The sequence below is a fragment of the Schistocerca serialis genome, chromosome 12 (genome assembly GCF_023864345.2).
Source record: "Schistocerca serialis cubense isolate TAMUIC-IGC-003099 chromosome 12, iqSchSeri2.2, whole genome shotgun sequence".
In the NCBI taxonomy this organism is placed as follows: domain Eukaryota; kingdom Metazoa; phylum Arthropoda; class Insecta; order Orthoptera; family Acrididae; genus Schistocerca; species Schistocerca serialis.
The window spans coordinates 144484424-144511748 of NC_064649.1; the positions used below are offsets into that span (position 1 = coordinate 144484424).

Here is a 27325-nt window from a genome sequence, read left to right on the forward strand (position 1 = left end):
TTTCAGCAGACATCTTCCCATCATTGCTATGAACTGTGACCTTTCTGAAAGATCATGAATCCTGTCACACAACTGAGGTGATGCTCCCTAGGAGTGAAATTCTATTACAAGGTACTTATGAGGAACAGTATTAAAAGCCTTCAGATAATCTAAAACTGCGAGTTTGAAATCCCCTGTTGCAGCAATCACACTTTGTCCAAAGGAAGTCAGTTATGTTTCACAAAAATGACATTTCCTGGAACCCTGTTTGTCACATGTCAATAGATTGATTTCTTTAAGGTATTTTATTATTTATATGTTGCTAAATCCTACTGCAAATGAAGTCGGCCCATATAATATTAGAAGCTCTAATTTATCCTATTATCTACAGCCAAATATACACTCCTGGAAATGGAAAAAAGAACACATTGACACCGGTGTGTCAGACCCACCATACTTGCTCCGGACACTGCGAGAGGGCTGTACAAGCAATAATCACACGCACGGCACAGCGGACACACCAGGAACCGCGGTGTTGGCCGTCGAATGGCGCTAGCTGCGCAGCATTTGTGCACCGCCGCCGTCAGTGTCAGCCAGTTTGCCGTGGCATACGGAGCTCCATCGCAGTCTTTAACACTGGTAGCATGCCGCGACAGCATGGACGTGAACCGTATGTGCAGTTGACGGACTTTGAGCGATGGCGTATAGTGGGCATGCGGGAGGCCGGGTGGACGTACCGCCGAATTGCTCAACACGTGGGGCGTGAGGTCTCCACAGTACTTCGATGTTGTCGCCAGTGGTCGGCGGAAGGTGCACGTGCCCGTCGACCTTGGACCGGACCGCAGCGACGCACGGATGCACGCCAAGACCGTAGGATCCTACACAGTGCCGTAGGGGACCGCACCGCCACTTCCCAGCAAATTAGGGACACTGTTTCTCCTGGGGTATCGGCGAGGACCATTCGCAACCGTCTCCATGAAGCTGGGCTACGGTCCCGCACACCGTTAGGCCGTCTTCCGCTCACGCCCCAACATCGTGCAGCCCGCCTCCAGTGGTGTCGCGACAGGCGTGAATGGAGGGACGAATGGAGACGTGTCGTCTTCAGCGATGAGAGTCGCTTCTGCCTTGGTGCCAATGATGGTCATATGCGTGTTTGGCGCCGTGCAGGTGAGCGCCACAATCAGGACTGCATACGACCGAGGCACACAGGGCCAACACCCGGCATCATGGTGTGGGGAGCGATCTCCTACACTGGCCGTACACCACTGGTGATCGTCGAGGGGACACTGAATAGTGCACGGTACATCCAAACCGTCATCGAACCCATCGTTCTACCATTCCTAGACCGGCAAGGGAACTTGCTGTTCCAACAGGACAATGCACGTCCGCATGTATCCCGTGCCACCCAACGTGCTCTAGAAGGTGTAAGTCAACTACCCTGGCCAGCAAGATTTCCGGATCTGTCCCCCATTGAGCATGTTTGGGACTGGATGAAGCGTCGTCTCACGCGGTCTGCACGTCCAGCACGAACGCTGGTCCAACTGAGGCGCCAGGTGGAAATGGCATGGCAAGCCGTTCCACAGGACTACATCCAGCATCTCTACGATCGTCTCCATGGGAGAATAGCAGCCTGCATTGCTGCGAAAGGTGGATATACACTGTACTAGTGCCGACATTGTGCATGCTCTGTTGCCTGTGTCTATGTGCCTGTGGCTCTGTCAGTGTGATCATGTGATGTATCTGACCCCAGGAATGTGTCAATAAAGTTTCCCCTTCCTGGGACATTGAATTCACGGTGTTCTTATTTCAATTTCCAGGAGTGTATATCTTCAAAAGTGCAACCAGTTTAAAATAATCATGTTTGCATTTAATGTTGCAACAGGAGGAATATAAAAAATCTTAATAAATACAGACACGTTCAGGTAAACCAGAACACCTTGAATGACAAAGAGATAGGACGTAAGTTCGTCTGTGGTGGTTGGCATTGGGTCACAGCAGTGCTCCCTTTTTTGGACCATACACCAGATTCAGAAGGATGTAGATTGCAGTAGGTACTGGGAGAAGAAGAAGCTTGCACAGGATAGGGTAGCATGGAGAGCTGCATCAAACCAGTCTCAGGACTGAAGACCACAACAACAACAACAACAACAACAACAACATCCCACACTTTTTCAACTGGCAACAAGTCTGGTGATCTCGTGCATTAGGGCAAAAGGCTGACATCCTGTGGCACAAAGAAGGCACGTGTTCATGCAGCAGTGGATTGTCTTGCTGAAAAATGGCGTCTGGGGTGTTGTGCAGAAAGGATATGGCTACAGGTTCCAGGATGTCATTCACATAGGTCACACTGCTCACGGTGCCCTGGACAAGAACCATCTGTGATTTGTGGTAGAACTCGACAACAACCCCCACCGTCAGACCACGAGGTCTCGTGCGAATGCAGTGACGGTGATGCCGCTCACCCTGTCTGTGGAGAGCCAAAGTGCAGCCATTATTTTCAAATAAACAAACCAGAAAACACAATCTCGTGCCATTCCATTCGCCGATGGCATTGCTCCGTACACCACTGTCGTTTAGCACATTTCTGAACATTCTTCAAAGTCAGGTGGAGAACTGGGCGACACGTGCGTAGCCCGTGCCGTAATAACCAGCGACGGACTGTCACCCTGATAGTGTACGACGTGTTACACTATTCCGCTGTCGTGCCAGAGCCGAGAAGGGTAGTCCTGCAATGCCATTCGGCTGAGGTGTTGATCTTCTCAGGGCTCGGTCTGGGTAGTGCGACCTAACTCTTCTCCTCATGTTCTATGGGCTTCTGTGAAGCATTCTGCACACACCCGTTGCTCTGCCAAAACAATTCGTCCCACACGAGCAGCAGTTTCCCAGACGTATGCATCATATTCTCTCATGCCAATAATGAGCCCTCTTTCAAACTTTAAGATTTGACAGTACTTTTTGTGCGTGATCCTGCACATCTGCTCAGGTCACAATGATCCATCACCTTCAGTTTATAGCGACGAGAGCAGTAGGCACAGTTAACCAGTAGGTGCAAAAAAGGGCAGCTCGTTTTGTATTATCACGTAATAGGAGAGAGAGTGTGGCAGATATGATACACGAGTTGGGATGGAAGTCATTAAAGCAAAGACGTTTTTCGTCGCGGCGAGATCTATTTACGAAATTTCAGTCACCAACTTTCTCTTCCGAATACGAAAATATTTTATTGAGCCCAACCTACATAGGTAGGAATGATCATCAAAATAAAATAAGAGAAATCAGAGCTCAAACAGAAAGGTTTAAGTGTTCATTTTTCCCGCATGCTGTTCGGGAGTGGAATGGTAGAGAGATAGTATAATTGTGGTTTGATGAACCCTGTGCCAAGCACTTAAATGTGAATTGCAGAGTAATCATGTAGATGTAGATGTAGTGTTGCAATATCAATGTTGACCGTGAACCTGTGGGCCGACATTGGTCAAATGCTAATCATTTCTGTAGAACATGTTAATGTACATGTCCTGATGAGGTTGACACGCTGTCTACAGTTGATAGAGTTCCAGATTTTAACTCAAACCTGTGGAATAAAACACCACCTTACATATGACAAAAACTTGTACTGTCTGATCAAGCACAGTGTGAAGAATTCATTAACTGAACTGGTTCAAAAATAGTGCATTTTAGCCTCAAAATGTGCTACACAACAGATTCAAACTGACGACTTCTCAATAACTGAATAACGAGCCCTGTGCCTGGTGCTTCATTGGCCTTTACAATTACATATAATTTCTCGTTCTTACAATTTTAACTTCTCTTGATTTACAGAGAAGAATTAAAATTTCATAAAACTTTAAGTATCACAATGTGATTTACAAACAAATGACACTTCTGAAGTAATGAGTATTGTTAACTTTCACATAGAAAATATTGTAAAATTTTGGTTTTTAACAGTCATTATTGGTACTTGCAAGTTTCTGTTAACTATTCTAGTTACATACATTTTCATCTACACCTAAATCTACAATCTGCAAACCACTGTGAAAAGTGTGGCACAGAGTGCAGCCCTCTCTACCAGTTATTAGGGTTTCTTCTTATCCCTTTCAAGTATGGAAAGTGGGAAGAATTATTTAAATGCCTCTGTGCATCCTGTAGTTAATCTAACCTTGTCCTCACAATCCCTATGCGAGCAATAAGTAGGGGATTGCAGTATATTCCAAGAGTCGTCATATAAAGGCAGTTCTTGAAATGTTGTTAGTAGGGGATAGTGTATGTCTACCTTCTGAGCCTGCCAGTTAAGTTTCTTCAGCATCACTGTAACAATCTCCCATTGGTCAAATAAACTTGTGACCATTTGTGCTGACCTTCTCTGTATATGTTCAATATCCCCTGTTAGTCCTATTTGGTACGGGTTCCACACACTTGAACAGTGTTCTAGAATGTGTCACACATAGGGTGACCAGATGCAGTTGTTTAAAATGGAGGACAAACAGCTTCAAAAAGGAGGACAAAGGAAGAAAAAAGAGGACACATCAAACGGGTCAACTGCAGATGAGGATACCACCCGTCAGCTTTGGGCAAGTCACGCGGCTGCCGGGAATTACCGGTAAAACTAGTAGTTAATTGTTACTGGTGGTCAGGTGGTGATTCCTAGAGCAATTTTTTTTTTTAATTTTTAAATTAAAAACATTGATTGTGGTGACAGTGTGGCATCAATTGTTTTTATATTTATGTGTAGTTTTAAGATTTAACAAAGACGGCTGTCTAAACGCCACTCCTGATTGGCTACTTTCATGTGACTTGTCCAAAGCTGACGGTGGTACCCTTATCTCCAGTACTCCCCATCACACGTGCACTACAGGAATCCAAGCCAATACAAAGCGAAGATACAAAACGAAAATTTTAAATAATTTATATTTGCATTCGCTTATAGGTCGATAAACGATAACATTGACGATCCTGGTGCCACCTACTAACACCGCCTTCGTGTGCCAATAGTTAAAGTATTTAAGAAAAGAGCAATCAAACAGGACAAATTGTAAATTTAATCTGTATTACGCTTTGCAAAAAAGCCGGACACTGTAAAAATCCACCTGGACCTTGGACAAGGAGCTAAAAAGGAGGACATGTCCAGATTAAACCGGACGTCTGGTCGGCGTAGTTACACAAGTGATTTCTAAGTTACCTCCTTTGTAAATTGATTACACAATCAAATTGAAATCTACCACCTGCTTTACTCATGACTAAGCCAATGTGATAATTCCATTTCATATCCCTACACAGTGTTACACCCAGGTATTTATACGAGTTGGCCGATTCCATTGTAACGTAGGATACTATGTTTTTTCATTTTCTGAAGAGCAAAATTTTGCATTTTTCAACATTTAAAGCAAGTTACCAACCTTTACACCATTTTGAAATCTTATGGAGATCTGACTGAATATTTATGCAGCTTCTTTCAGACAGTACTCCATTATGGATAACTGCATCATCTGAAAAATCTTTGGTTACTAGGAATATTGTCCTGAAGTTGATTAACATACAAAATGAACAGAAATAGTCTCAGCACACTTTCCTGAGGCACACCCAAAGTTACTTCTACATCTGATGATGATTCTCCATCCAAGGTAACATGCTCTATCTTCCCTACCAAAAAGTTCTCAATCCAGTAACAAATTTCACTTGATATCCCATATGATCATACTTTTGACAATAAGTGTACGTGTGGTACTGAGTCATATGTTTCAATGCTACAGATTTATTAGTTGATACAAACAAATGCCTTTCAATTTAGTTTAACCTTCGCACGGGTGTCCGTATGCATAAAGTGCAGCAACCGCAAATAATATTGTCTTGTGCAGTTCCGTTGTTGTTTTCTAATTGTGAGTCCATGCATATTCCTTCATTATTGCTTCAGCTAACACAATGATGTGTTGCGTTGTCATACGCCCAAGGGAGTAGCAGCAATAAAAAATATACAGTGGGCTAGGTGAGAAAAAATTTACAATCCATGTTAGAAAATGACTCAAGACTACGAGCTAGCAGCACAATCTCATAATGAGGCAGTTGTGTAAGGGATAATCAAATAAGTGGTTGGTTGGAATATGATGCAACTGCACTGTTTCATGCTCTGAGTGAATCATTACTGCAGGTTAACAACTGAATATTGCAACAGTGTGGTATATTGGATGCTTATTGTATTATTGTTTAATTAAACCATGCTTTAGCTCGTATAATGAAAGTTTATTTTATCATTGTTTGACTAAACTAAGATTAAACTGTGATTTTGCGCATACATGTTTACCTCGGTAACATAAAGACAGTTGTTATTTACGGGGGTACAAAGGACACCGCATGCCTGCTCGTGTTCTGGAAAACAGTGTGCCATCTTGAGAGTTAAATGCTGTTTATGTTCGAAATGTTTGTATTTTGAACATATAACTATGAAATTTTACAGACTTTTTTGGAAATTTCTATGTGATAATTCTATAATATTGTCCAAAATTGCGTTAAAAACAAATTTGTGCCTTCCAAGATATGAAACATCTGAACTGACTGAAGAGACACATGTATACCTGAAGTTTTCTGATAATGGTCTCTGTCTTCTGCAGGTAATTACATTACTTCACGTGATATTAAATAATGATTAATATGTACAACAGGAAGAAACATAATGGTAAATGTACATTAACATAGTAAAAATTACGATGTATCACTCACTTTACTTGAAGTGTGTATCGCCTACTTCTTTATGGATTTTGTATGTATTTTATTAACCGGCTGGCCCAGTTATACAGGAACACTGGTGAGCACAGAATGTGATGTGATGTGCTTTCAGCTGAACATGCGTAGACCGTGTTGTCTGTATCCCAAACGATGTGTATTTGAGTGTGGTGTGGTGACGCTACAATATGGTGAAAGTGGTGTGATCGTCAGAAAAAAATTTTCTTTGGTGCTAAACCAACAGTTTCAGCTAATGCCAAAATGAATGCTGATATTTACAATAACAGTTTAGGCCTTAAGCGTCGTCTCCATCATCATTTTCTTACGGCCTTGTTACTACGGATTTGGCAATGTTAGTGTGAGAGGGTGGCAGGATGGGTTCAGGCCTTTATATGCGTCTCTAACTTGGATTTGATACTTTTCTGTGCCAGTATGATAAAGTTCTTGTAGACATGACAAGTACCATTGTATTGTGGTTCAAAGAAATAGGTAGGTTTTTCTGGACGGGCCAATTCAAAGGTTCGATAGGAGCATCCTCAAACATTTTTAAGATAACTTTCAGCATGCAGTAGGTATGTTCTGAAGAGAACCAGGGATAACCTTTTTATGTGCCTCCAGAATAATGTAAATGCTTTGAGCAAATTAGAATTTAGTGGGAAGTTATTCCTATAGATTAAACAGTGTAAGAGAGCCTACAAGAAGTACTGTACACAATTTTTTTTCACCAGTGGGCATGTGTGATACTAATGGAATGTTGTTAATAGTTATAAATCCATATACCATAAATTTTAACTTTTGATTTAGAATGCTCCAGATGAAAGATCAGTTTCCAACCCTTTTTGTTTTGTTTTGTACAGTCTTTGTCAAAACTCTTTCGGACCAGTACACCGTGCCCGAATCCCATACTCGTCTGTTAATAAATCCGAGCATTCTCCAGGCTGGGCTTCCTGGACGTGCGCGCCGTGCTGCGTGGCCTGCCCCCTCTGGAGAGCCTGGACGTGGAGACGACGGAGGCCTCCCTCGGCAGCGACCAGCTGGCGGCCACGCTGCACCCCCGGCTGCGCCACCTCGGGCTGCACGGCCGCGCCCTGCGACAGGTGTCCGGGGGCGCACTGGCCGGGCTCCGTGCGTCCGGCCTCGAGGTACCGCACTCCACCCTTCCTACTGTAAGACAGCGTAGTGGCTGCCGAATTAATCTTTCATTTATTTGCTTACGTTTATTGGATCCGTAGACAACGTGCATTGTAGATATGAAGTGAAGTGCGCAAGTTTCTTTTCTCTGCAATTCTATTCAGTATCTTCTCATTAGTTATGTGATCTACCCATCTAATCTTCAGCAGTCTTCTGTAGCACCATATTTTGAAAGCTTCTACTCTCTTCTTGTCTAAACTGTTGATCACCCATGTTTCACTTCCACATATGGCTATAGTCCAGACAAATACCTTTAGAAAAGGCTTCCTAACACTTAAATCTATATTCAATATTAACAAATTTCTCTTCTTCAAAAATCCTTTTCTTGCGATTATTTATCTGTCATGATTTTTACACATTTAAAAACACTGATAACCTGATTAAAAAATAGAAGATGAAATAATTTATTTGTATTGGCAGTTCAATGATGCTAAATATTTCCTTATCATTATAAGATATAATTTTTTTGGTTGGTAATCACCACACAAGGATTTAAAACATAAATTATTGTCATACCACTGACAAAATAATACAGATGAAGATTTAAACGAATTTTTTTTTTAATTAAATGAAATTCAAGCACAATGAGTAACACATGTAACAACTGTAATAATACAGATGAAAATATAAAGTGATGAAAATAAAGAAATTAAATCTTAATAAACACAAAAATAACTTAAAAAACATGAGAAAAGATTGCAAATGGAAAAACTGTACAAGAAACAAAAATGAAGAATTGGCCAGATGTGAGTAGGACTGACACACTGAAGGTTCCGTACAGACTTAATTACCTGCATAGACAGTTCATTCATTCCAAGAATCAAGAATCTCAATGATTTTAGCCTGTTGTCAGCACTGATACAGTCAGGATATTAGTCTGAGGGATCCCAAGACTTTCAAGAATATAGGTTTTTGATAAGTTAATTCCTAAGTATCAATATATGTGACATAACTGGCTGTATCTTTCGATTTCCCTGACTTGGAAACTTCACTGTTTTACATTACCAAGGGACCTTAGAGCTTAATGTGTGACATAAATTTCAGCTTGAAATGTCTATCCATTCCTGAGAAAAAGGGTTCTGAAAAGTCGGGCCGACAGATACACAGAGAATGAAGTGATCCTATTAGGGTTCTGTTTTTACCGATTGAAGTACAGAACCCTAAAAGTAAATAAGATGATTGGAATGATGTGGCAAATGATTATAAATGAAAGAAATAGTGCTTAAACAATTAACTGAATGAAAGTAATGATCACAGTCATGTAGATAAAGATATAAAAAATAAGTAGTACCCAATGAAACCTGAACGTTCAGCATACTACCCAAATAATTTAACCACTATGCTACAATGCCATTCTGAAACTTAATGCTATTCTTAAGGCCCTAGTGGATCAAGAGAACTTCTGAAATACTTTTTTGTCACTTACTTGCAAATGAGGGCACACCAAGGTGTGATTCCTGGGAACCTGACCTACACAACTGTAAAAGGCAGTCTGAAAATGTTAGTCCCACCCCTGGGGACCTCTCCCTATTAGTTAAAAACAAATGTGGTAGATCATTTGAACACTGTATTGTATCTGTACGGGCCAGATATCATCACCCAGTACAGGTGTACAGGTCTCTGTGTAACTCTTCACACCACATGCATCATTTTGTATGTCTCGCTCTTTTCATTATTCATATTTGCGAGTCTTTTCCACTGACTGTGATGTGATGGTGGCTGTTGCCATATTGCTGTTGCAGTGTTCCTGAAGAGGTAATGACAGATGACAAATAATGTTTGGTCCTGTAGTACGTCACAGTTCCAAGTCATATCACCTGTCGACTGTGGCAGAATTGTATGGCTGCCTTAATAATGTCCTTTTTATGTTACTGAGGAGCCCAACAGAAGACAATCAATACTACTGCTCCTTTTGTGGGATTGTTTGGAAGTTTTATGCTCTGGAAAGAGTTATAGGACTATATTATTTTGTACCTATTAAAATGGTGATGGTTGCAAGTCATAACTCGTGAACTGGCACCGAACTGTAGTGTAGTTCTAATAATGAGTCCGCATCTGTAGCTAAGTGATCAGCTGAGTTGACTGCCATGCAGGGGACCTGGGTTCAATTCCCAATACTGTCAGAGATTCTTCCTCAGTGGGAGGACATCACACACAGTTCCAAGTCATATCACCTGTCGACTGTGGCAGAATTGTATGGCTGCCTTAATAATGACCTTTTTATGTTACTGAGGAGCCCAACAGAAGACAATTCAATACTACTGCTCCTTTTGTGGGATTGTTTGGAAGTTTTATGCTCTGGAAAGAGCCTGCCTGAGGCAGGGTTCGAACCTGCAACCGTAGCAGTAGCGCAGTTCCGGACTGAAGCACCTAGACCGCACGGCCACATCGGCCGGCAATCTCTGTTCAATGCAACAGCTTATGCCGCTTTACTGGGAGAGCCCGTATACCGACCTGGTACCACTCTACTGGTCGACATCGGAGCCAACGTCTTTGTGTGTCAGTAAATTCCCCCGTCATCCGTGTACTCCTGCCCGTGGAGTCCACCTTCATCGGTCCAAACGGATTGAAGTCGGAAGGTGAGAGATCCGGGCTGTAGGGTGGATAAAGAAGAAGAATTCAATGGAGTTTTGTGATCTCATCTCGGGTGCACAGACCTGTGTGAGGCCTGGCGTTGTCACAGAGGAGGAGAAGTTCCTTTGCATTTTCGTGGCGACAAGCGCACTGAAGTCATTTCTTCAGTTTCCAGAGGGTAGCACGGTGCACTCCACAGTTGGTCACTGCAGCGTGTGTGAGGACGTGAGACAGAATAACATCTTCCATGTCCCAGAAGACCGTTGCCATGACTTTATCAGTTAAGGGTGTGGCTTTGTACTTTTTCTCTGGAGGAGAAGTGGTGTGGGGCCACTCACGGATTGCCATTTTGTTTTTGGTTCGAAGTGATGATCCCACATCTCAGCACCTGTGACAATATTCAACAAAAAAGTATTACTGTCAGCCTTGTAACGTGGAAGCTGTTCAACACAGGTTGCCCTTCCTTGTTCTTTACGGTCTTCCGTTAAGCAGCAGGGAACCCAGCGAGCACACACTCTCGGGTAACACAACTGGTGGAAGAGTGTGTCAGCAGTAACCACAGAGACACACAGTTGAGCAACGAGGTTCTTATCGACTGTCTCGAATGAGAGTCACCGCACATTCAAACACTGCTCAAGTCACAATTGTGTACGACCAGCTGGCACACGGGAGATCAGAAAAGTTTGCAACGACGACACAGATGCCTCGCTCGACAACTTGCCGCACTTTTGTTCACTGCCAAGTCTCTGTCGACATTCTGTAAATATCTGCAATGCTCTGTTTTTCCACCAATGGAAACTCGATGCCAGCTCTAAGTGTGCAGTGCTCCTCTTTTACAGATGCCATTTTGAAGGCTACCACCTATCAGAAATTCACAAAATTATAGGGGCTGAAGCAGGAATGTTCCACAATGTCCCACAGCAAATTCTGCATTTTTTCAACCAAAATGGCAGAGGAAAAAAATGTGTCGCACTACTTATCGAATGCTCCTGGTACTCGAGTGGTGGCTTGAGCTCTGCTAACCAGACAACAGCTGGGAGAGCTGTGTGCTGACCGCACACCCCTCTATACTGCATCTCTCAATAATGTCATGATACGGCACTCGGGTGGGATCGATTGGCCCGTCTGTGTCCAGACTGGAGTTGCTTTCCTCTCCTTTCTAATAATAACCTTATTATATTGCTGAGGAGTCCAACAGAAGAAGCTTCATTACTGTCGTTCATCTCGTAGGCTCGTTTGAAAGTTTCTAGCTCTGGTAACCACGATAGGTCTGTTGTTGTCGTTGTTGTTATTGTTGTGGTCTTCAGTCCTGAGACTGGTTTGATGCAGCTCTCCATTCTACTCTATCCTGTGCAAGTTCTTCATCTCCCTGTACCTACTGCACCCTACATCCTTCTGAACTTGCTTAGTGTATTCATCTCTTGGTCTCCCTCTACGATTTTTACCTTCCACACTGCCCTCCAATACTAAATTGGTGATCCCTTGATGCCTCAGAACATGTCCCTTCTTCTAGTCAAGTTGTGCCACAAACTCCTCTTCTCCCCAATCCTATTTAGTACCTCCTCATTAGTTACGTGATCTACCCATCTAATCTTCAGCATTCTTCTGTAGCACCACATTTCAAAAGCTTCTATTCTCTTCTTGTCCAAACTATTTATCGTCCACGTTTCACTTCCATACATGGCTACACTCATACAAATACTTTCAGAAATGACTTCCTGGCACTTAAATCTATACTCGATGTTAACAAATTTCTCTTCTTCAGAAACGCTTTCCTTGCCATTGCCAGTCTACATTTTATATCCTCTCTACTTCAGACCATCATCAGTTATTTTGCTCCCCAAATACTAAAACTCCTTTACTATTTTAAGCATCTCATTTCGTAACCTAATTCTCTCAGCATCACCCAACTTAATTTGACTACATTCCATTATCCTCGTTTTGCTTTTGTTGATGTTCATCTTATACCCTCCTTTCAAGACACTGTCCATTCCGTTCAACTGCTCCTCCAAGTCCTTTGCCGTCTCTGACAGAATTACAATGTCATCGGCGAACCTCAATGTTTTTATTTCTTCTCCTTGGATTTTAATGCCTACTCCAAACTTTTCTTTTGTATCCTTTATTGCTTGCTCTTTATACAGTTTGAATAGCATCGGGGATAGGCTACAATCCTGTCTCACTCCCTTCCCAACCACTGCTTCCCTTTCGTGCCCCTCGACTCTTATAACTGCCATCTGGTTTCTGTACAAATTGTAAATAGCCTTTCAATCCCTGTATTTTACCCCTGCCACCTTCAGAATTTGAAAGAGAGTATTCCAGTCAACATTGTCAAAACTTTCTCTAAGTCTACAAATGCTAGAAACGTAGGTTTGCCTTTCCTTAATCTTTCTTCTAAGATAAGTCATACAGTGAGTATTGCCTCACGTGTTCCAATATTTCTACGGAATCCAAACTGATCTTCCCTGAGGTCATCTTCTACCAGTTTTTCCATTCGTCTGTAAAGAATTCGTGTTAGTATTTTGCAGCTGTAACTTATTGAACTGATAGTTCGGTAATTTTCACATCTGTCAACACCTGCTTTCTATGGGATTGGAATTATTACATTCTTCTTGAAGTCTGAGGGTATTTTGCCTGTCTCATACATCTTGCTCACCAGATGGTAGAGTTTTGTCAGGAATGGCTCTCCCAAGGCCGTCAGTAGTTGTAATGGAATGTTGTCTACACCCAGGGCCCGGTTTCGACTCAGGTCTTTCAGTGCTATGATAGGTCTACAACTGTTATTTACTAGCTATTACAGTGTTTCTAACTCGCTTAACAGGAGATCGACTGAATTAGATTCGCCGACACGAAATGCCGAGCATAAAATATAATAGGTATATTCTGACTAATGGAAATTTGTGCCAGGCCAAGCATCAAGGCTGCGTGTCTGTGGCAGAGTGAGGTGAGCCACGGCCCTCCACAGTCTCTGTTCCCCGTGTGGTGCTGTCCTGCTCCCACATACCCTGTGGAACAACCTCCGGTAGCAGTGTTTGGAAACCGTAGCTGGAAGCTACAGACAACCAAAATCTGAGTGAGGTATGGAGGCACGCACTCGTGACACACTGCACAGTTTTGACAGTAAGAAGGAGGGAATCTGGTTAAGTCTCGATCTTATTCCAATTTCATTTATCACAATGTATTCATTAACGGGAGACGATCGAGGTGATCCACATTGTGGTAAATCGGTGCCCTCCTGTATCGTGTACTGGCACCGGTGATGTAGTTGTCGATATTATCCACTGAGGTGACAAAAGTGACGTGCCAACCACACGCACGTACACAGAGGGCGATAGTGTCGTGTACGTGAGGTATAAGAGGGCAATGCAGTGGCTGAGTGCCACCTGTACTCGGGTGATTCACGTGAAAGGGTTTCTGATGTGATTGTGGCCACATAACAGGAATTAACAGATTTTGAACGCAGAGTAGCAGTTGGAGGCAGACATATAGGGCTTTCTATGTCGGAAATCGTGATCCGCGATCTCGAGAGTGTTCCGAAAATACCAAATTCTAGGAAATGCCTCTCACCGTGGGCATCGCAGCAGCCTTAACTTGAGTGATTACATTTGTGTGTAGTTGTCAGTGCTAACAGACAAGCAACACTGCATGAAGTAACTGCAGAAGCTGATGTGGGATGTATGACAGAGATATCTATGTTAGGGCACTGTGGCAAAACTTGGCATTAATGGGCTGTGGCAACAGAAAACTGATGTGAGTGCCTTTACTAACAGCACCTCCCCTGGCCTCGTGAGCATATCGGTTGGATCCTAGACAACTGGAAAGCTGCGGTCCGGTCAGGTGAGTCCCAATTTCAGTTGTCACGAGCTGACAGTAGGGCTCGAGTGGGGCGCAGACCCCACGAAGCCGGGGAACCGAGTTGTCATCGAGGCACTGTGCAAGTTGGTGGTGGCTGCATAATGGAGTGGGCTATGTTTATACGGAGTGGACTGGCTCCTCTGCTCCAACTTATAACACTCGCCTGTCGTGATATAAACCAAAGTTACCCTCTGGGAGGATTTTGAGTTCCGATCGTGTGTGAGTCTAATGGATTAAGGTATCAGACAGTAATTTTGAATATATTGAAATTAATAGGAAAACTAAACAGGCTTTTACTTTGGGGATAATGAAAGTAGTAAAGTTCATATACGAATGAAAAATCGAATGGTTGCCAGCCCAATTAGGCACATTAATTTGAAATATTATGTTCAAGAAAATTGAATATTACTTGTTGTAGTAACTTTCATTAAGGCTCCCTTTGAATAGCACACTGGATACACACGAATACAGGGCGATCTAAGTTGTGGGTAGCAGTAGTTATCATTAATGCACAAACCAGTAATCATAGAAAGGAAAATTGTACCCAGCGCATAATAATAACAGTTACAATCACGATCATTACGTGACTAAGCATTGAGATGTTACTGCAGGAAGCATCGAACAAAAGTTGGACACGGAGGGGCTTCTGACTTAAATGACATATAAATACCACAAATAAAAATTAAATAACACCTCAGTTACACTGTTTATACTCCCATTTATAGAAATGTATCAGATTTCTTTAGTAACTATTATATTCCAATTATCTTTCTAATATGAGAAAATTATAGCGGGGACCCATAAACTGATACTGTCTCACTAATCAAACCCTATGATTATTTCAGTAGCAAAATTCAATTCTACTAAATTTAATTCTTAGCCCCACTTGGAATAATTTACATTTTCATCCTTCAAAGCAAATTACCCAACTTGACTGACCTCAAAAAATCATTCATGATAGCAATCCGGGCTAAATTATGTTTCAAATAAGTTTAACGTACATGCCTTTTTCATCACTTGTGAAGCAGGTAATTTAGACAGCAACATTTACACAATCTGACACTGAATTTATGCACATTTAATACACAGAAATAAATTACTAGTTTATTTGAAACAGGATACTCAGTTTTCTGAACACTAAGGAGGGGATCCTGCATAGGGTCATGATTAGGTCAAAAGATACGGTTCTAAACACAGGTTTATAGCACTTGGATTATTATTAATCACTCACACAAATTAACTGGTCCATGCTGCTCTGATACATATCTGTATGCATGAAGTTGGTGGAGCAGTGGCGACGTAGTGGTGGCAAGCGATGTGTCCACTAACTGTACTCACGGCTCTTGATGTTTGAATGTTCTTTACAATTTCTTCTTGGTGACAGATTTTTAATGTGTTAGGGCCATTCCTTATTGCCGAGAGTACCATTCAACAGCCAAATCCACATCCGAGGCAAATTTCCTTGCAAAACAGCTTAATTGCCTCCCATAGCACCCTTGATGTGTACCGTGCAACGGCTAGCCACTGACTGCCTACGATTCCCACCGAGAAGCCGCCCAGTTCAGCCACCAAAACCATCTTTCACATCACTCCAAGCTGTTGCGAAGGGTCTTCCTTACATCATTTACGTAACACAGTACAAGTGTCCTAAGCATGAACCAGCTTTCAATATACAATGTTTTCTTTATAAACATATATATATTACAAAATTTCATTATTTTAAACATTATTTAGTTTTTCCATTCATACATTACAAACTTTTCCTGTCACAAATCAGTGACCTAAAGTAAGAAAGAACAAACACTTCATAATCACAGATTCACAGTTACATAGTATAAACCTACTCCTAATTGATATAGGTGTTACAAACTGAACTGATCATTGACTGTAAATGGTTATGTTCAGCTACTTGGGGACCATTTGCAACAATTCATGAACTCATTGTTGTCAAACAATGATGGAACTGACAAACTGCCTTTTGGCTTCTGTCGAGTTCTTCGGCTAATGTTAGTTTCACGATTTTTCTGACATTGTGCCAGAATGAGTGGATGGTGTTGTCAAAGCTGAGCCCTATATTGCCGGTGGTAGACTGGAGTCGAGCTCACAGTTGCAGATTATATGTACCTGGCGCACCGATCTCCGTGGGTCATTTCCGGTGCAGTTCTCCTCTTGCTACCTGCAACAGTTGTTCACTGTAGGAAATCCAGGATCCACTCACCTTGAGGCTTTCTTCTTTCGTGTTGAAGCTATTCTCATGTTTGTGTATTTCTATAGCTTCCTCGAACAAGTGGGTGTGATAGATCTTCTGTGTCAGCAAGTTTTACTATACGGTCAGCCTCAAATGGCGCATGTTCTGCCAAGACCAATTTCTCTGCCTGCTCCAATCTGCAATGCCACTTATGTTCTGTTACATAGCTTACGTTACCTTTGTGACACATCAGAAAAAGAATGTCGGGTACAGTCTTTCTGCCATACATTCCCATAGTGACAAACAGAATCAGCCATATATTGTGCAAACATGGGTAAAGAGTATTTATAAACCACCAAAGAAGATCAAAGACTGTCTAAGATTGACAAAAGAGGAAAGGGACTCGCTTGCAATCTTGGGAATCCACCGCATACCTTGCACATGAGGAAACGTTTATGTAGGAATGACTGGATGATTAATCAACACAAGGACCACAGAGCATAAGTGGCACTGCAGCTTAGGGCACGAGGAGAAATTGGTCATGTCAGAGCACGCGCTGTGTGAGGGCCACCACATAGTAAAATTTGCTGACACAGAAGTTCTGGCTGCAAAGAAGAGCTATCACATCCGCTTGTTCAGACATGTTACAGAAATACAAAACAGGAGAACTTCGACAAAAAAGAAAAAAGCCTCAAAGTGAACGGATCCTGGATTCCCGTGCTGCAGCGAACGACCATTGCAAGAAGCAACAGGAGAACTGCACCAGAAATGAGCCTTGGACATTGGTGCACTAGGTACATTTCTGAGCTCAACTTCAGTTCACCACCAGCAATGAAGGGTGAAGCTCTGACAATGCCAGCCACTCGTGCTGGCAAAACCTCAGAAAAATTGTGAAACAAACATCAGCCGAGGAACCCGAGACAGAAGCCAACAGTCAGGTTGTCAACAAGTGACCATGAAAACCTTAACAATTTTGAAACAAAGGGACTTTTAAGAATGACAGTGCACCATGTCACTGGGCTACAACTCCTCACAGTTTGTTTGAAGAACATTCTGGACAGTTCAAGTGAATGCTTTGGCCACCCAGACCACCGAATTGAATCCCATCAAACATTTGTGGAAAGAGGGCAGTGCGTGCCCAAAATCCTGCACCAGTAATACTTTGGCAAGCATGGAGGCAGCATCATTCAGTATTTCTGCAGGAAACTTCAAGAGAGTTGTTGAGTCTGTGCCCTGTTGGGGCACTGCACTATGCTGGGTAAAACGAGGTCCGACAGGATATTAGGAGGTATAACGTGACCTTTGTCAACCTTGTGAATCTTGTGCACAATGATAGTAACACACCTCTTCCCATTCTTTCACAATGTTCTGTAAGTCACACTGAAGAGGACCTTCGGGGACACAGAATGAGTCAATGCGTAGAATAACATAAGACGAATACACCATAGGCACTTAATCCGTATATTTACAATATTATGAAAAGGATAATTGCTACTCATCATTTAGCAGAGATACCAAGTCACAGACAGATGCAACAAAAAGACTGTCAAGCAAAGATTTTGACCAAACAGGCCTTCACCAGAATTAGACAAAGCACGCATGCACAGTTGCGCGCGCGCACGCACACACACACATACACACACACACACACACACACACACACACACACACACACACACACACACACACACGTTATTACATACAGAGGTTGAAACATCAAGGTTAAAATGCCCTGAGTTGATATTTAATATGTATTTGGTGAATCAGTAAGAACTTCCCTATTATATAGGACAGTTTACTTTTTCCCTGTCACAGGTGTGGCTGCGCAACACGTCTGTATCGTCACTGCCGCCCGCACTCTTCTTCGCGCTGCCGCGCTCCAGCCGTGTGCTGCTAGACGTGACGGGCAGCCGCGTGACATCACTCGGCGCCCCCGTGCTGTCAGCACTGGACGAACGGCGGGCCGGCGTCTCCCTGAGGGGCCTGGCTTCGAATCCGGTGCGTTGTGACTGCCACGCACGGCCCCTCAGGAGGTGGCTGACCGGGTCCACTGGGCGTGACATGCAGGTGTGTGCATTACATATTCTACAGTGCATTGTGTTTATCCATCCTCTAGGCCTTCCCGTGAAATAGAAATTATCAAAATGTAATAACTGTAGCTAAGTATATAACTTTTGAAACTAAATGTTTCTTCAAATGATGTATCAATTTGTATTCTTTAGTAGTTTGGCTGGCTTTTCAGTTTTCACACTCTGTGGTCACTGTAAAAGTAAATCACATATTAACCAGAACCAAACTACTTCTCAAGATACTATCTTATGATAAATATACAGGGTGTTACAAAAAGGTATGGCCAAACTTCCAGGAAACATTCCTCACACACAAAAAAAGAAAAGATGTTATGTGGACATGCGTCTGGAAACACTTACTTTCCATGTTAGAGCTCATTTTATTACTTCTCTTCAAATCACATTCATCATGGAATGGAAACACACAGCAACAGAACGTACCAGCGTGACTTCAAACACTTTGTTACAGGAAATGTTCAAAATGTCCTCCGTTAGCGAGGATACGTGCATCCACCCTCCGTCGCATGGAATCCCTGATGCGCTGATACAGCCCTGGAGAATGGTGTATTGTATCACAGCCGTCCACAATACGAGCACGAAGAGTCTCTACATTTGGTACCGGAGTTGCGTAGATGAGAGCTTCCAAATGCGCCCATAAATGAAAGTCAAGAGAGTTGAGTTCGGGAGAGTGTGGAGGCCACGGAATTGGTCTGCCTCCACCAATCCATCGGTCACCGAATCTGTTGTTGAGAAGCGTACGAACACTTTGACTGAAATGTGCAGGAGCCTGATGCTAGTACTGTAGAGCAATGAGTCGCATGTCAACACAAGCACCGAAGTCAACATTACCTTCCTTAAATTGGGCCAACTGGCGATGAATCGAGGAATTACAGTACATACTGATGAAACTAAAATGAGCTCTAACATGGAAATTAAGCGTTTCCGGACACATGTCCACATAACATCTTTTCTTTATTTGTGTGTGAGGAATGTTCCCTGAAAGTTTGGTGGTGCCTTTTTGTAACACCCTGTATGTCACCAACATGGTCATATTAAAAACCTTCCTTTTCGTTATCAATCTGTGAAAAAATAAACAGAACATTATAAAATTATATAAATGTCAGAGACAGGATTCTGATGCCTATTTCCTCATTTACAAGTTTTATTTACAAACATTAGAACATGCACCTTAAATTGTAGTACCCAACACAAAGCAGTAGGTATTGTACTAACTGATACATAAGCTACTTCAGTATTGTAGTGTCAGACACATTGTCTACAATGTTATAATCGCTTACACAGTCAATCGCCTTACAACTGAGGAAACCACCTGTGCTCTGTTCGTCCACAGGTCACCTGCGCGAGCCCCGCCTCTCTGTCCGGCCGCCTGCTGTCGGACGTGGACGACTCGGAGCTGACGTGCGACGCCGCCTCCAGCACCGCCACGACAGAGGCGCCCGCCACTTCCGTCTCCACGGTGCCGCCACCAGCGGACGAGCCGGACATCATATGGACGGCCAAGCCCACCTCTCGGCCCGGCAGTGCCACCGGCCAGGGCAGCGGGGGCGGCGGCGAAGAGGATGGCGGCAAACTGGCCGCGCCCGGTACGGCGCCCGGGCCAGCGGCGGCGTCACCGGTGCAGCCGCGGCCCAACGACGACACGCTCATCATCGGCATCGTGGTGGGCGTCGTCGCCTTCATCGCCATCCTGGTGGCCGGGGTCTGCGTCATCCGCGGGCGCGGAGTCGGCGGGGGCGGCGGCGGGGGCGGGGGCGGGAACGGCGCCGGCGGCCGGCCCGCGTCGTCCCAGTACCGCGGGGGCGGCCCTGGCTCGGCCCCCGGTTCTACGTGCACTTGCGTGAAACCGCCGATGCCGCTGGCACCGCCCCCCGTGTACTACACGCTGCCTGGCAAGCACGGTCACCTGCGGGTCGCATCGGCGCCGGCGCAGCAGGTGCCGCCGTACCTGCAGGGTCCGGGACCTGGGTCGGGGCTGGGGCCCAGCCCGTACTACCTGGCCTACCCTGCCGAGGACAAGGACTACCGGTGAACGGGAAGGCTACACACCTAGTGTGCACCTGCACCAGAGGACAACATAATGTGCTGTGCATCTACAAGAGTCCCTGGCACCGAGGAAAGAATGGCTGTTAAATCCCTATTTCTTCATCTGATATTTACACTGTATATCTGTTGGCCATCTTCCGACTGAGCTGACAGACAGAAGCTACAGCACCTGATCTACCCTTTTCAAACCCATAGATGAGTGCTGTCTGCAGAATGATCTGGGGTACTATCCACAACAGATTTCATAAGGCATCAGAGATAAAAACAAAAGATCAACTTATGAGGTGTAGGACGTAAAACGGGCCAACTTGGCGCAGGAGAGGAATCACAGGATATTTTAATTTCCAGTGTGTATACTTTTACAAATAAATTCATAAAACTTTGTCAGCATCACCAGGAAGGATTCAGGATTCACACTCATTGCAGTGAAAGTTCGAAAACATAATGAAGTAATTTTTTTTTACATGTGAAATTTCATCATTTTTTCACTTACTAATGGCTGCATTTGTTGCTATAGGTACACTTTTCTTCATAAGTTAGAGAGTTTCTTCGATGTATTTTGCACAGCATACATACCATACTTGCAGGTGTATAAAACTCTAGAATTTATTTAATTTATAAAAAAAACGAATGAGCTGTTATATTTTAACTTCATGTTTAGAAAAAACACAAATTTTATAGTTAACTACCTCAATTTTTACCACAGTTTTTAATAGATTTGGAAAATTCTAGACTTTCATACACCTTTAAGTATGGTTTGTATGCTGTGCAAAATTCATCAAAGCATCTCTCTTACTTATGAAGAAAAGAGCAACAAATGCTGCCATTAGTAAGTGAAAAAAAAGATGAAATTTGACATGTTAAAAAAGTACTTAATTATGTTTTCGAACTTCCACTGATATGAGTGTGAATTCTGAACCCTTCCTGGTCATGCTGACAAAGTTTTATGAATTTATTTGTAAAAGTATATACAGTAGAAATTAAAATGTCCTCTGGTGCCTATCCTGCTGCAAGTTGGCACGTTTGACATCCTACCCCCCAAAAGGAATGAGGGAGGTGATACAGAGAGATTAAAATCAGTGGCTTTCCTGTCATATATGGCAATTTATCTTCAAACTGTTTGATCACCAGCAAGCGCAAAGTTAGTGATTTTGAATCTCTCGCCAAACACAGCAGTCATTTTGAGGTCCACCGAAGGTAACCTGATGCTCTGCATGGCTGGGATTTATGAGATCCCGTGTGAGTGTCGCCATTCGTACGTTGGGGAGATAATGCCTACGGTCCGTGAAAGGTGCACTGAACACTGAAAGTGTGCTTCTCACTTGCAGCCCAATAAATCAGTTGTGGCAGAGCACTGCATCTACACCATTCACTCTGTGTAGCATGATGTTACACATTTATAGCAGGCTCTTCATCTTTTTGTGACTCAGTGGTGAAGGATGCAGGCTCAGTGGTGAAGGATACATTACAAATTTAGTGAAGAACTTAATTAACAGACATAGTGGTTTCAGCCTGTAATCAGCATGGAATCCAGAACTCTCTTTAATAAACTCTCAAAGATGTAACTACAGTGCTGCAACTACAGACAGGTCGATATCTCAGCACACGTCGACCGACTGACCGCAGATTCAGTTTACGCATAGCTCTTTGCCGCCAAATGACATCTCTAACACTCATGTTCCTGCCGCGTGCACAGTGGTGCATTCTGCAGGTTGAATAGCTTCAGTGTGTCAGATCAGTTGGAAGGCGGCCAAAAGATATATGGCCGAGATATCAGGTGAAGAAATAGGACCTTAACAGTTGCATGCCCAAAATGTAATGGCTCAATATAATATGCTGTATGACACTTTCCTTACATAACAATTGCTTGAAAGTTTCTCAGATGTAGTGTCAGATGCTCTTGTGAAAACTGTAAATTACCTCAATGGAGCAATTGCTTGTCCTCTCGTGATGAGACTTTGGTGAGCTGTGGTGGCAGTCCTCACTAGAATTGTGTAGGAGGTGCTTTCAAACTGTCACAGTGGATGTAGACTTCCAGAGCCACCTGCAGTTCGTGCCAGCTCCCGTACCTAGGTGGTGGTGGCAACAGCGTAAGTTTCTGGCTGATCTAGCCTGGTGTGGTGTTATAAGATTATGTGGTCTGCTGTGACCTATTGGGACTCCATTACCAGAGAACCATTCAAAATAAGTTTCCCAAATGACTCAATTGACAGATGTAGGAACTGAGTTCAGCAAGTTGTTGGAACCGATGTCGTCACACTACAATCAGAGAAGCGGATCCGAAAAATGGATCTCGGAGCCGGGCCACCTTGGCCAGGTGCTGGTGACTCGCCTCGTCACATATGCGAGGCTCTGTGCAGTCACACCTTTCTTCGGCTAGGCTCTCTGGAAGCCAATTCTCTCGCACTGATGTGATGCCCACCATTCTCGACCAACCTCTCAGTTGCTTCGCTTTCCTAGCCAGCGAGCTAGCACATATGCTGCTCTGCTACTACACCTCCCCACAGTCACATCTGAAGATGATGAGTAATTATCCTCTTGAAATATTGCAAAAGTTGTCCTGGCTGCAGCTGACACTACACACGAGAACCTCCCAAGCTGGCAGATTGCTCAAATATGTCATCCATCCAATACACAATGGTCCACCTGCATAGAAAATTAGCCAATGTATGATGAAGAAAATACAGCTGAAACCGTTAGATCGACCTGGAAAAGTGGAGTCTACAAAAGTAAATGCTGAACATTTGTAAACTATATTTCAGTACCAGAACCCGTTGTAGGCACACTTTCTGTGAGATGTGGGCAGTTAGGATACACCTTAAAAAAAGAGTGATGTTGCAAATCCCTGTCCAGCCTTATCTGTGTTTACTATGATTTCTTTAAGTCACTTAGGACAAACACCCTGATGATTCCTCTGAAAGGGATACAGCTTATTTATTTTCCCATCCGTCCCCACAGCAAGCTTGTGATTTGTCTCTAATGATCTATAATGTGGCTGATGGGATATAAACCCCCTAATCCTTCTCTTTTACAATATCCACAAAAGTTTCTCCAGACTGTGCCAAATTAGCATTCCTCGTGAAGAGGTACAGAATTTTAACCAGCCAAAATGTAATAAAAATGGTTGTTGTTTTCTGGAAATTAACTAATTCACATGCTGTCACGAAACTGATCTATGCTCTTTCATGTTTTCTTTAATGTTGCAAAAAAGGAAGATCACCATACCTCCTCGGCAATCTGGTCGTGTATAAAACTGTAACTTAGAAACAATGCTGTTGTACTGTGTAATGTGTTGAATGTGGAGTGAAGACAGAAGGTGTGTTCAGTCCACAGACATCTGAAAGATTGAAAATGTTACTGAGATTTTGGTCTACCATCTACTTCAGAGCTAACTAACAAAACCACACTAATGTGTATCCTTACAAACATACACACACAGTTGTCTGCGCACACAGTTGCTTGTCCCAACTAACTACATTGTTTCTGTGTGTTTTGTATATGTTCAGTGAAATAAGATATGCAGTTTTTGTGGGATTACTGACTCCAAATGCTTGTCACACGCAGTTCCTGTCACAATGTTCTCTCAGTAACAGATGGGGATGGATTTTCATTCATTACCTGCTGCCATTCCTATCAGGTTTGGAAGCAATTTTGATTCACAAGCCATGAAACATCTCTCCAGTCACTCTGGGTCAGGATATTTTTCCAACCACATTTCTGACATTGTGTTTCATGGCCACATTCATTATACCACTGATGTAGGCAAATTGAATGGTCCACTGCAAACCAACAGATCCAGCAGCTTAACTTCACACATCCTACATGGCCATGGGCATGGTCAAACATGATTGCCTGTTTTTGCTACTCTGTCATGTTCTTACATTGACACATGTTTACATACAATATCCATGATCAATACTTCCATATGCTGACATAGAGGCAGTGCACAGTTGAGCATGTCACTTGATCGCTGCACCATTTGTAAAGGTCTACGATTCATTTGTGTGTGCGCATTGTGGTGACTAGTTTTTTGTCCGGTGATCTTATTATTTCTTTAGCTGAAATAATGTCAGAATTCTAAATCTCTTTATACAAATGAAGAACTGCTCAACTCACTGAAAAGAGAAAGAAGCCATCAGCTTTAGATGCAACAAAAAAGATTTGTTGAATCCTGTGTCAAAATTCTATATTGTTTAAATCAAACAATGGTAAATCCAGGATGGAATGTAACATATTATTATTATTATTATTATTATTATATATTGCTTATTTAGAAGTGACTCTTTCTCCAATTGTTGTCAAATGGTTTAACTTTATCTGTTCTGACTGTCATGTGGGACAGTACAGAAACTTTCAGTTGGTTCCCTTCCTTCTCACATAAAATCCGAAGTGCGACTCCTTCACATCATTTGCATGACAGATCTAAAGACAGGTAAATTCAGACTGAACATGACCTATTTTCTTCCATACTTTGTGTATTATTGATGGATCAGCCAGATACTGTGTATTTCCCATTAAAAACAGGGAGGCTTTCTATACAGAGCACCCAGCATTTGCATAAATATCATATTAAGAGAATATTTAAGATACCAACTCTCACAATCACTTGTAATACCTGATCTTTCTCAGTAGATACACTCTAAATCTCCCCACCATTTGTTCCCCTCGGTTAACTATTATCTGGAAGAGGAAATAATCGGTCACAAGATGTGATCGGCATGCTAGAGATTCAAGTCATGTGTAAGAAAGTCTTTGTGGTGGTGCTATTAGAGGTAGCTCTATCTGTAACTGGTGTTCTGATGTTCCAAACCGGTCACTTTTGTCACTGTTTTAATGACAGTGGTAATACAGCTATGCTCATCTTCCACTTCTGTACCACATAGTTAAAATGTTAAAACTGTTAAACAAATGCACTATAATTGCAGTTCCGTAACAAGTACAGTTGAATGTTTCGTCTAGGAGAAAACAGAAGAGGATTTTGGGCAATGCTGTTGTGCTTGTGTCTATTTATGTATGTTCAATAGTGTTTGTAAATAAAATGTTGTTTTAATGTTTTGTACCATTTTTTTATTTGTTTAATGTTTACTCAACTCCGAAGTTATATCCGTGACGGTGCACACTTTAAGTACAAAAAGGTCCTAATATTTATCACTGCAGATTGTTATACTCTCCTGTACTGTAATGCACTGTCATTTCATTTTCTTGTTTTCTTTAATGAAATGAGAAACAGTAATATATTTATAATTTTTCTTTCTTCCACAATGACCAGTTATTGTGCCTCAATGTAGTTTGTTAGTGGGGGACCTAAACAGGATGGAGCTGTGCTTCCACATATGTGTTGATTTCAATGGATCTGGGTTGCAATTTAATGAAGCAAGATTTTAGCTTCCAGCTTCATGCAAACTTTTTTTATATCTACCAAACAAACAAACTAAAATTAAACTATAACTATGCACACTCTCTCTCTCTCTCTCTCTCTCTCTATCTCTCTCACACACACACACACACACACACACACACACACACACAGTGTGTGTTTCCTCAGTGTGAAGTTCCCGACAGAAACTCCCCACCCAGGTCCACACTAATGATGACACTCAAGTCTCTGTACCACCATTAATAACTGTGAAATATTTCTCTCCAAATCACCACTCATTCACAAGCACTCAATTGCTCTCTCATTTTTTACATCTCAGTAAGAGCTCTGTGTTTCTCAAACCTAATTTTCCCCATATTCAGATGTAGCATATATATTTATGGCCTAAACATTAAACCACTTGAAATTAACTCATTTCATTTATAACAGTCATTTTATATATAAATATATATATAGATATAATAAGAGGGAAACATTCCACATGGGAAAAATATATCCAAAAACAAAGATGATGAGACTTACCAAACAAAAGCGCTGGCAGGTCGATAGACACACAAACAAACACACAAAATTCAAGCTTTTGCAACAAAGTGTTGCCTCATCAGGAAAGAGGGAAGGAGAGGGAAAGACGAAAGGATGTGGGTTTTAAGGGAGAGGGTAAGGAGTCATTCCAATCCCGGGAGCGGAAAGACTTACCTTAGGGGGAAAAAAGGACAGGTATACACTCACGCGCACGCACACACACACACACACACACACACACACACACACACACACACACACACATATCCATCTGCACATACACATACACAGACACAAGCAGACATTTATCAAGGCCTTTACAAATGTCTGCTTGTGTCTGTGTATGTGTATGTGCAGATGGATATGTGTGTGTGTGTGTGTGTGTGTGTGTGTGTGTGTGTGTGTGTGCGCGCGCGAGTATATACCTGTCCTTTTTTCCCCCTAAGGTAAGTCTTTCCGCTCCCGGGATTGGAATGACTCCTTACCCTCTCCCTTAAAACCCACATCCTTTCGTCTTTCCCTCTCCTTCCCTCTTTCCTGACGAAGCAACCGTTTGTTGCGAAAGCTTGAATTTTGTGTGTATGTTTGTGTTTGTTTGTGTGTCTATCGACCTGCCAGCGCTTTTGTTTGCTAAATATATATATAGAGCATGAATCACCTAAAACTTGCTCTTCAAATATTGTGGAAATGGAAAGTGCTATTGGTGTGGTTTTGACAGAATGGGTTGATAGTCAGGGGCTCATACTGTTGCCAATAAACAGATTGTAATGATATTCATTCAATTCAGACAGGCTAGGA

At 42.6% G+C, this 27325-nt stretch overlaps 1 protein-coding gene across 1 annotated transcript in view; it reads left to right on the forward strand.

Moving 5' to 3' along the window:
- Window positions 1-20614, forward strand: part of LOC126428006 (chondroadherin-like protein) — a gene marked incomplete at its 5' end in the record, with an annotated part of 188846 nt that extends 168232 nt beyond the window's left edge. The window contains 3 exons of the mRNA XM_050089889.1: window positions 7628-7832; window positions 18311-18562; window positions 19916-20614. Coding sequence (XP_049945846.1) covers window positions 7628-7832; window positions 18311-18562; window positions 19916-20614 — 1156 coding nt within the window. The remainder of the gene's footprint in view (window positions 1-7627; window positions 7833-18310; window positions 18563-19915) is intronic.
- Between the last annotated feature and the right edge of the window lie 6711 nt (window positions 20615-27325).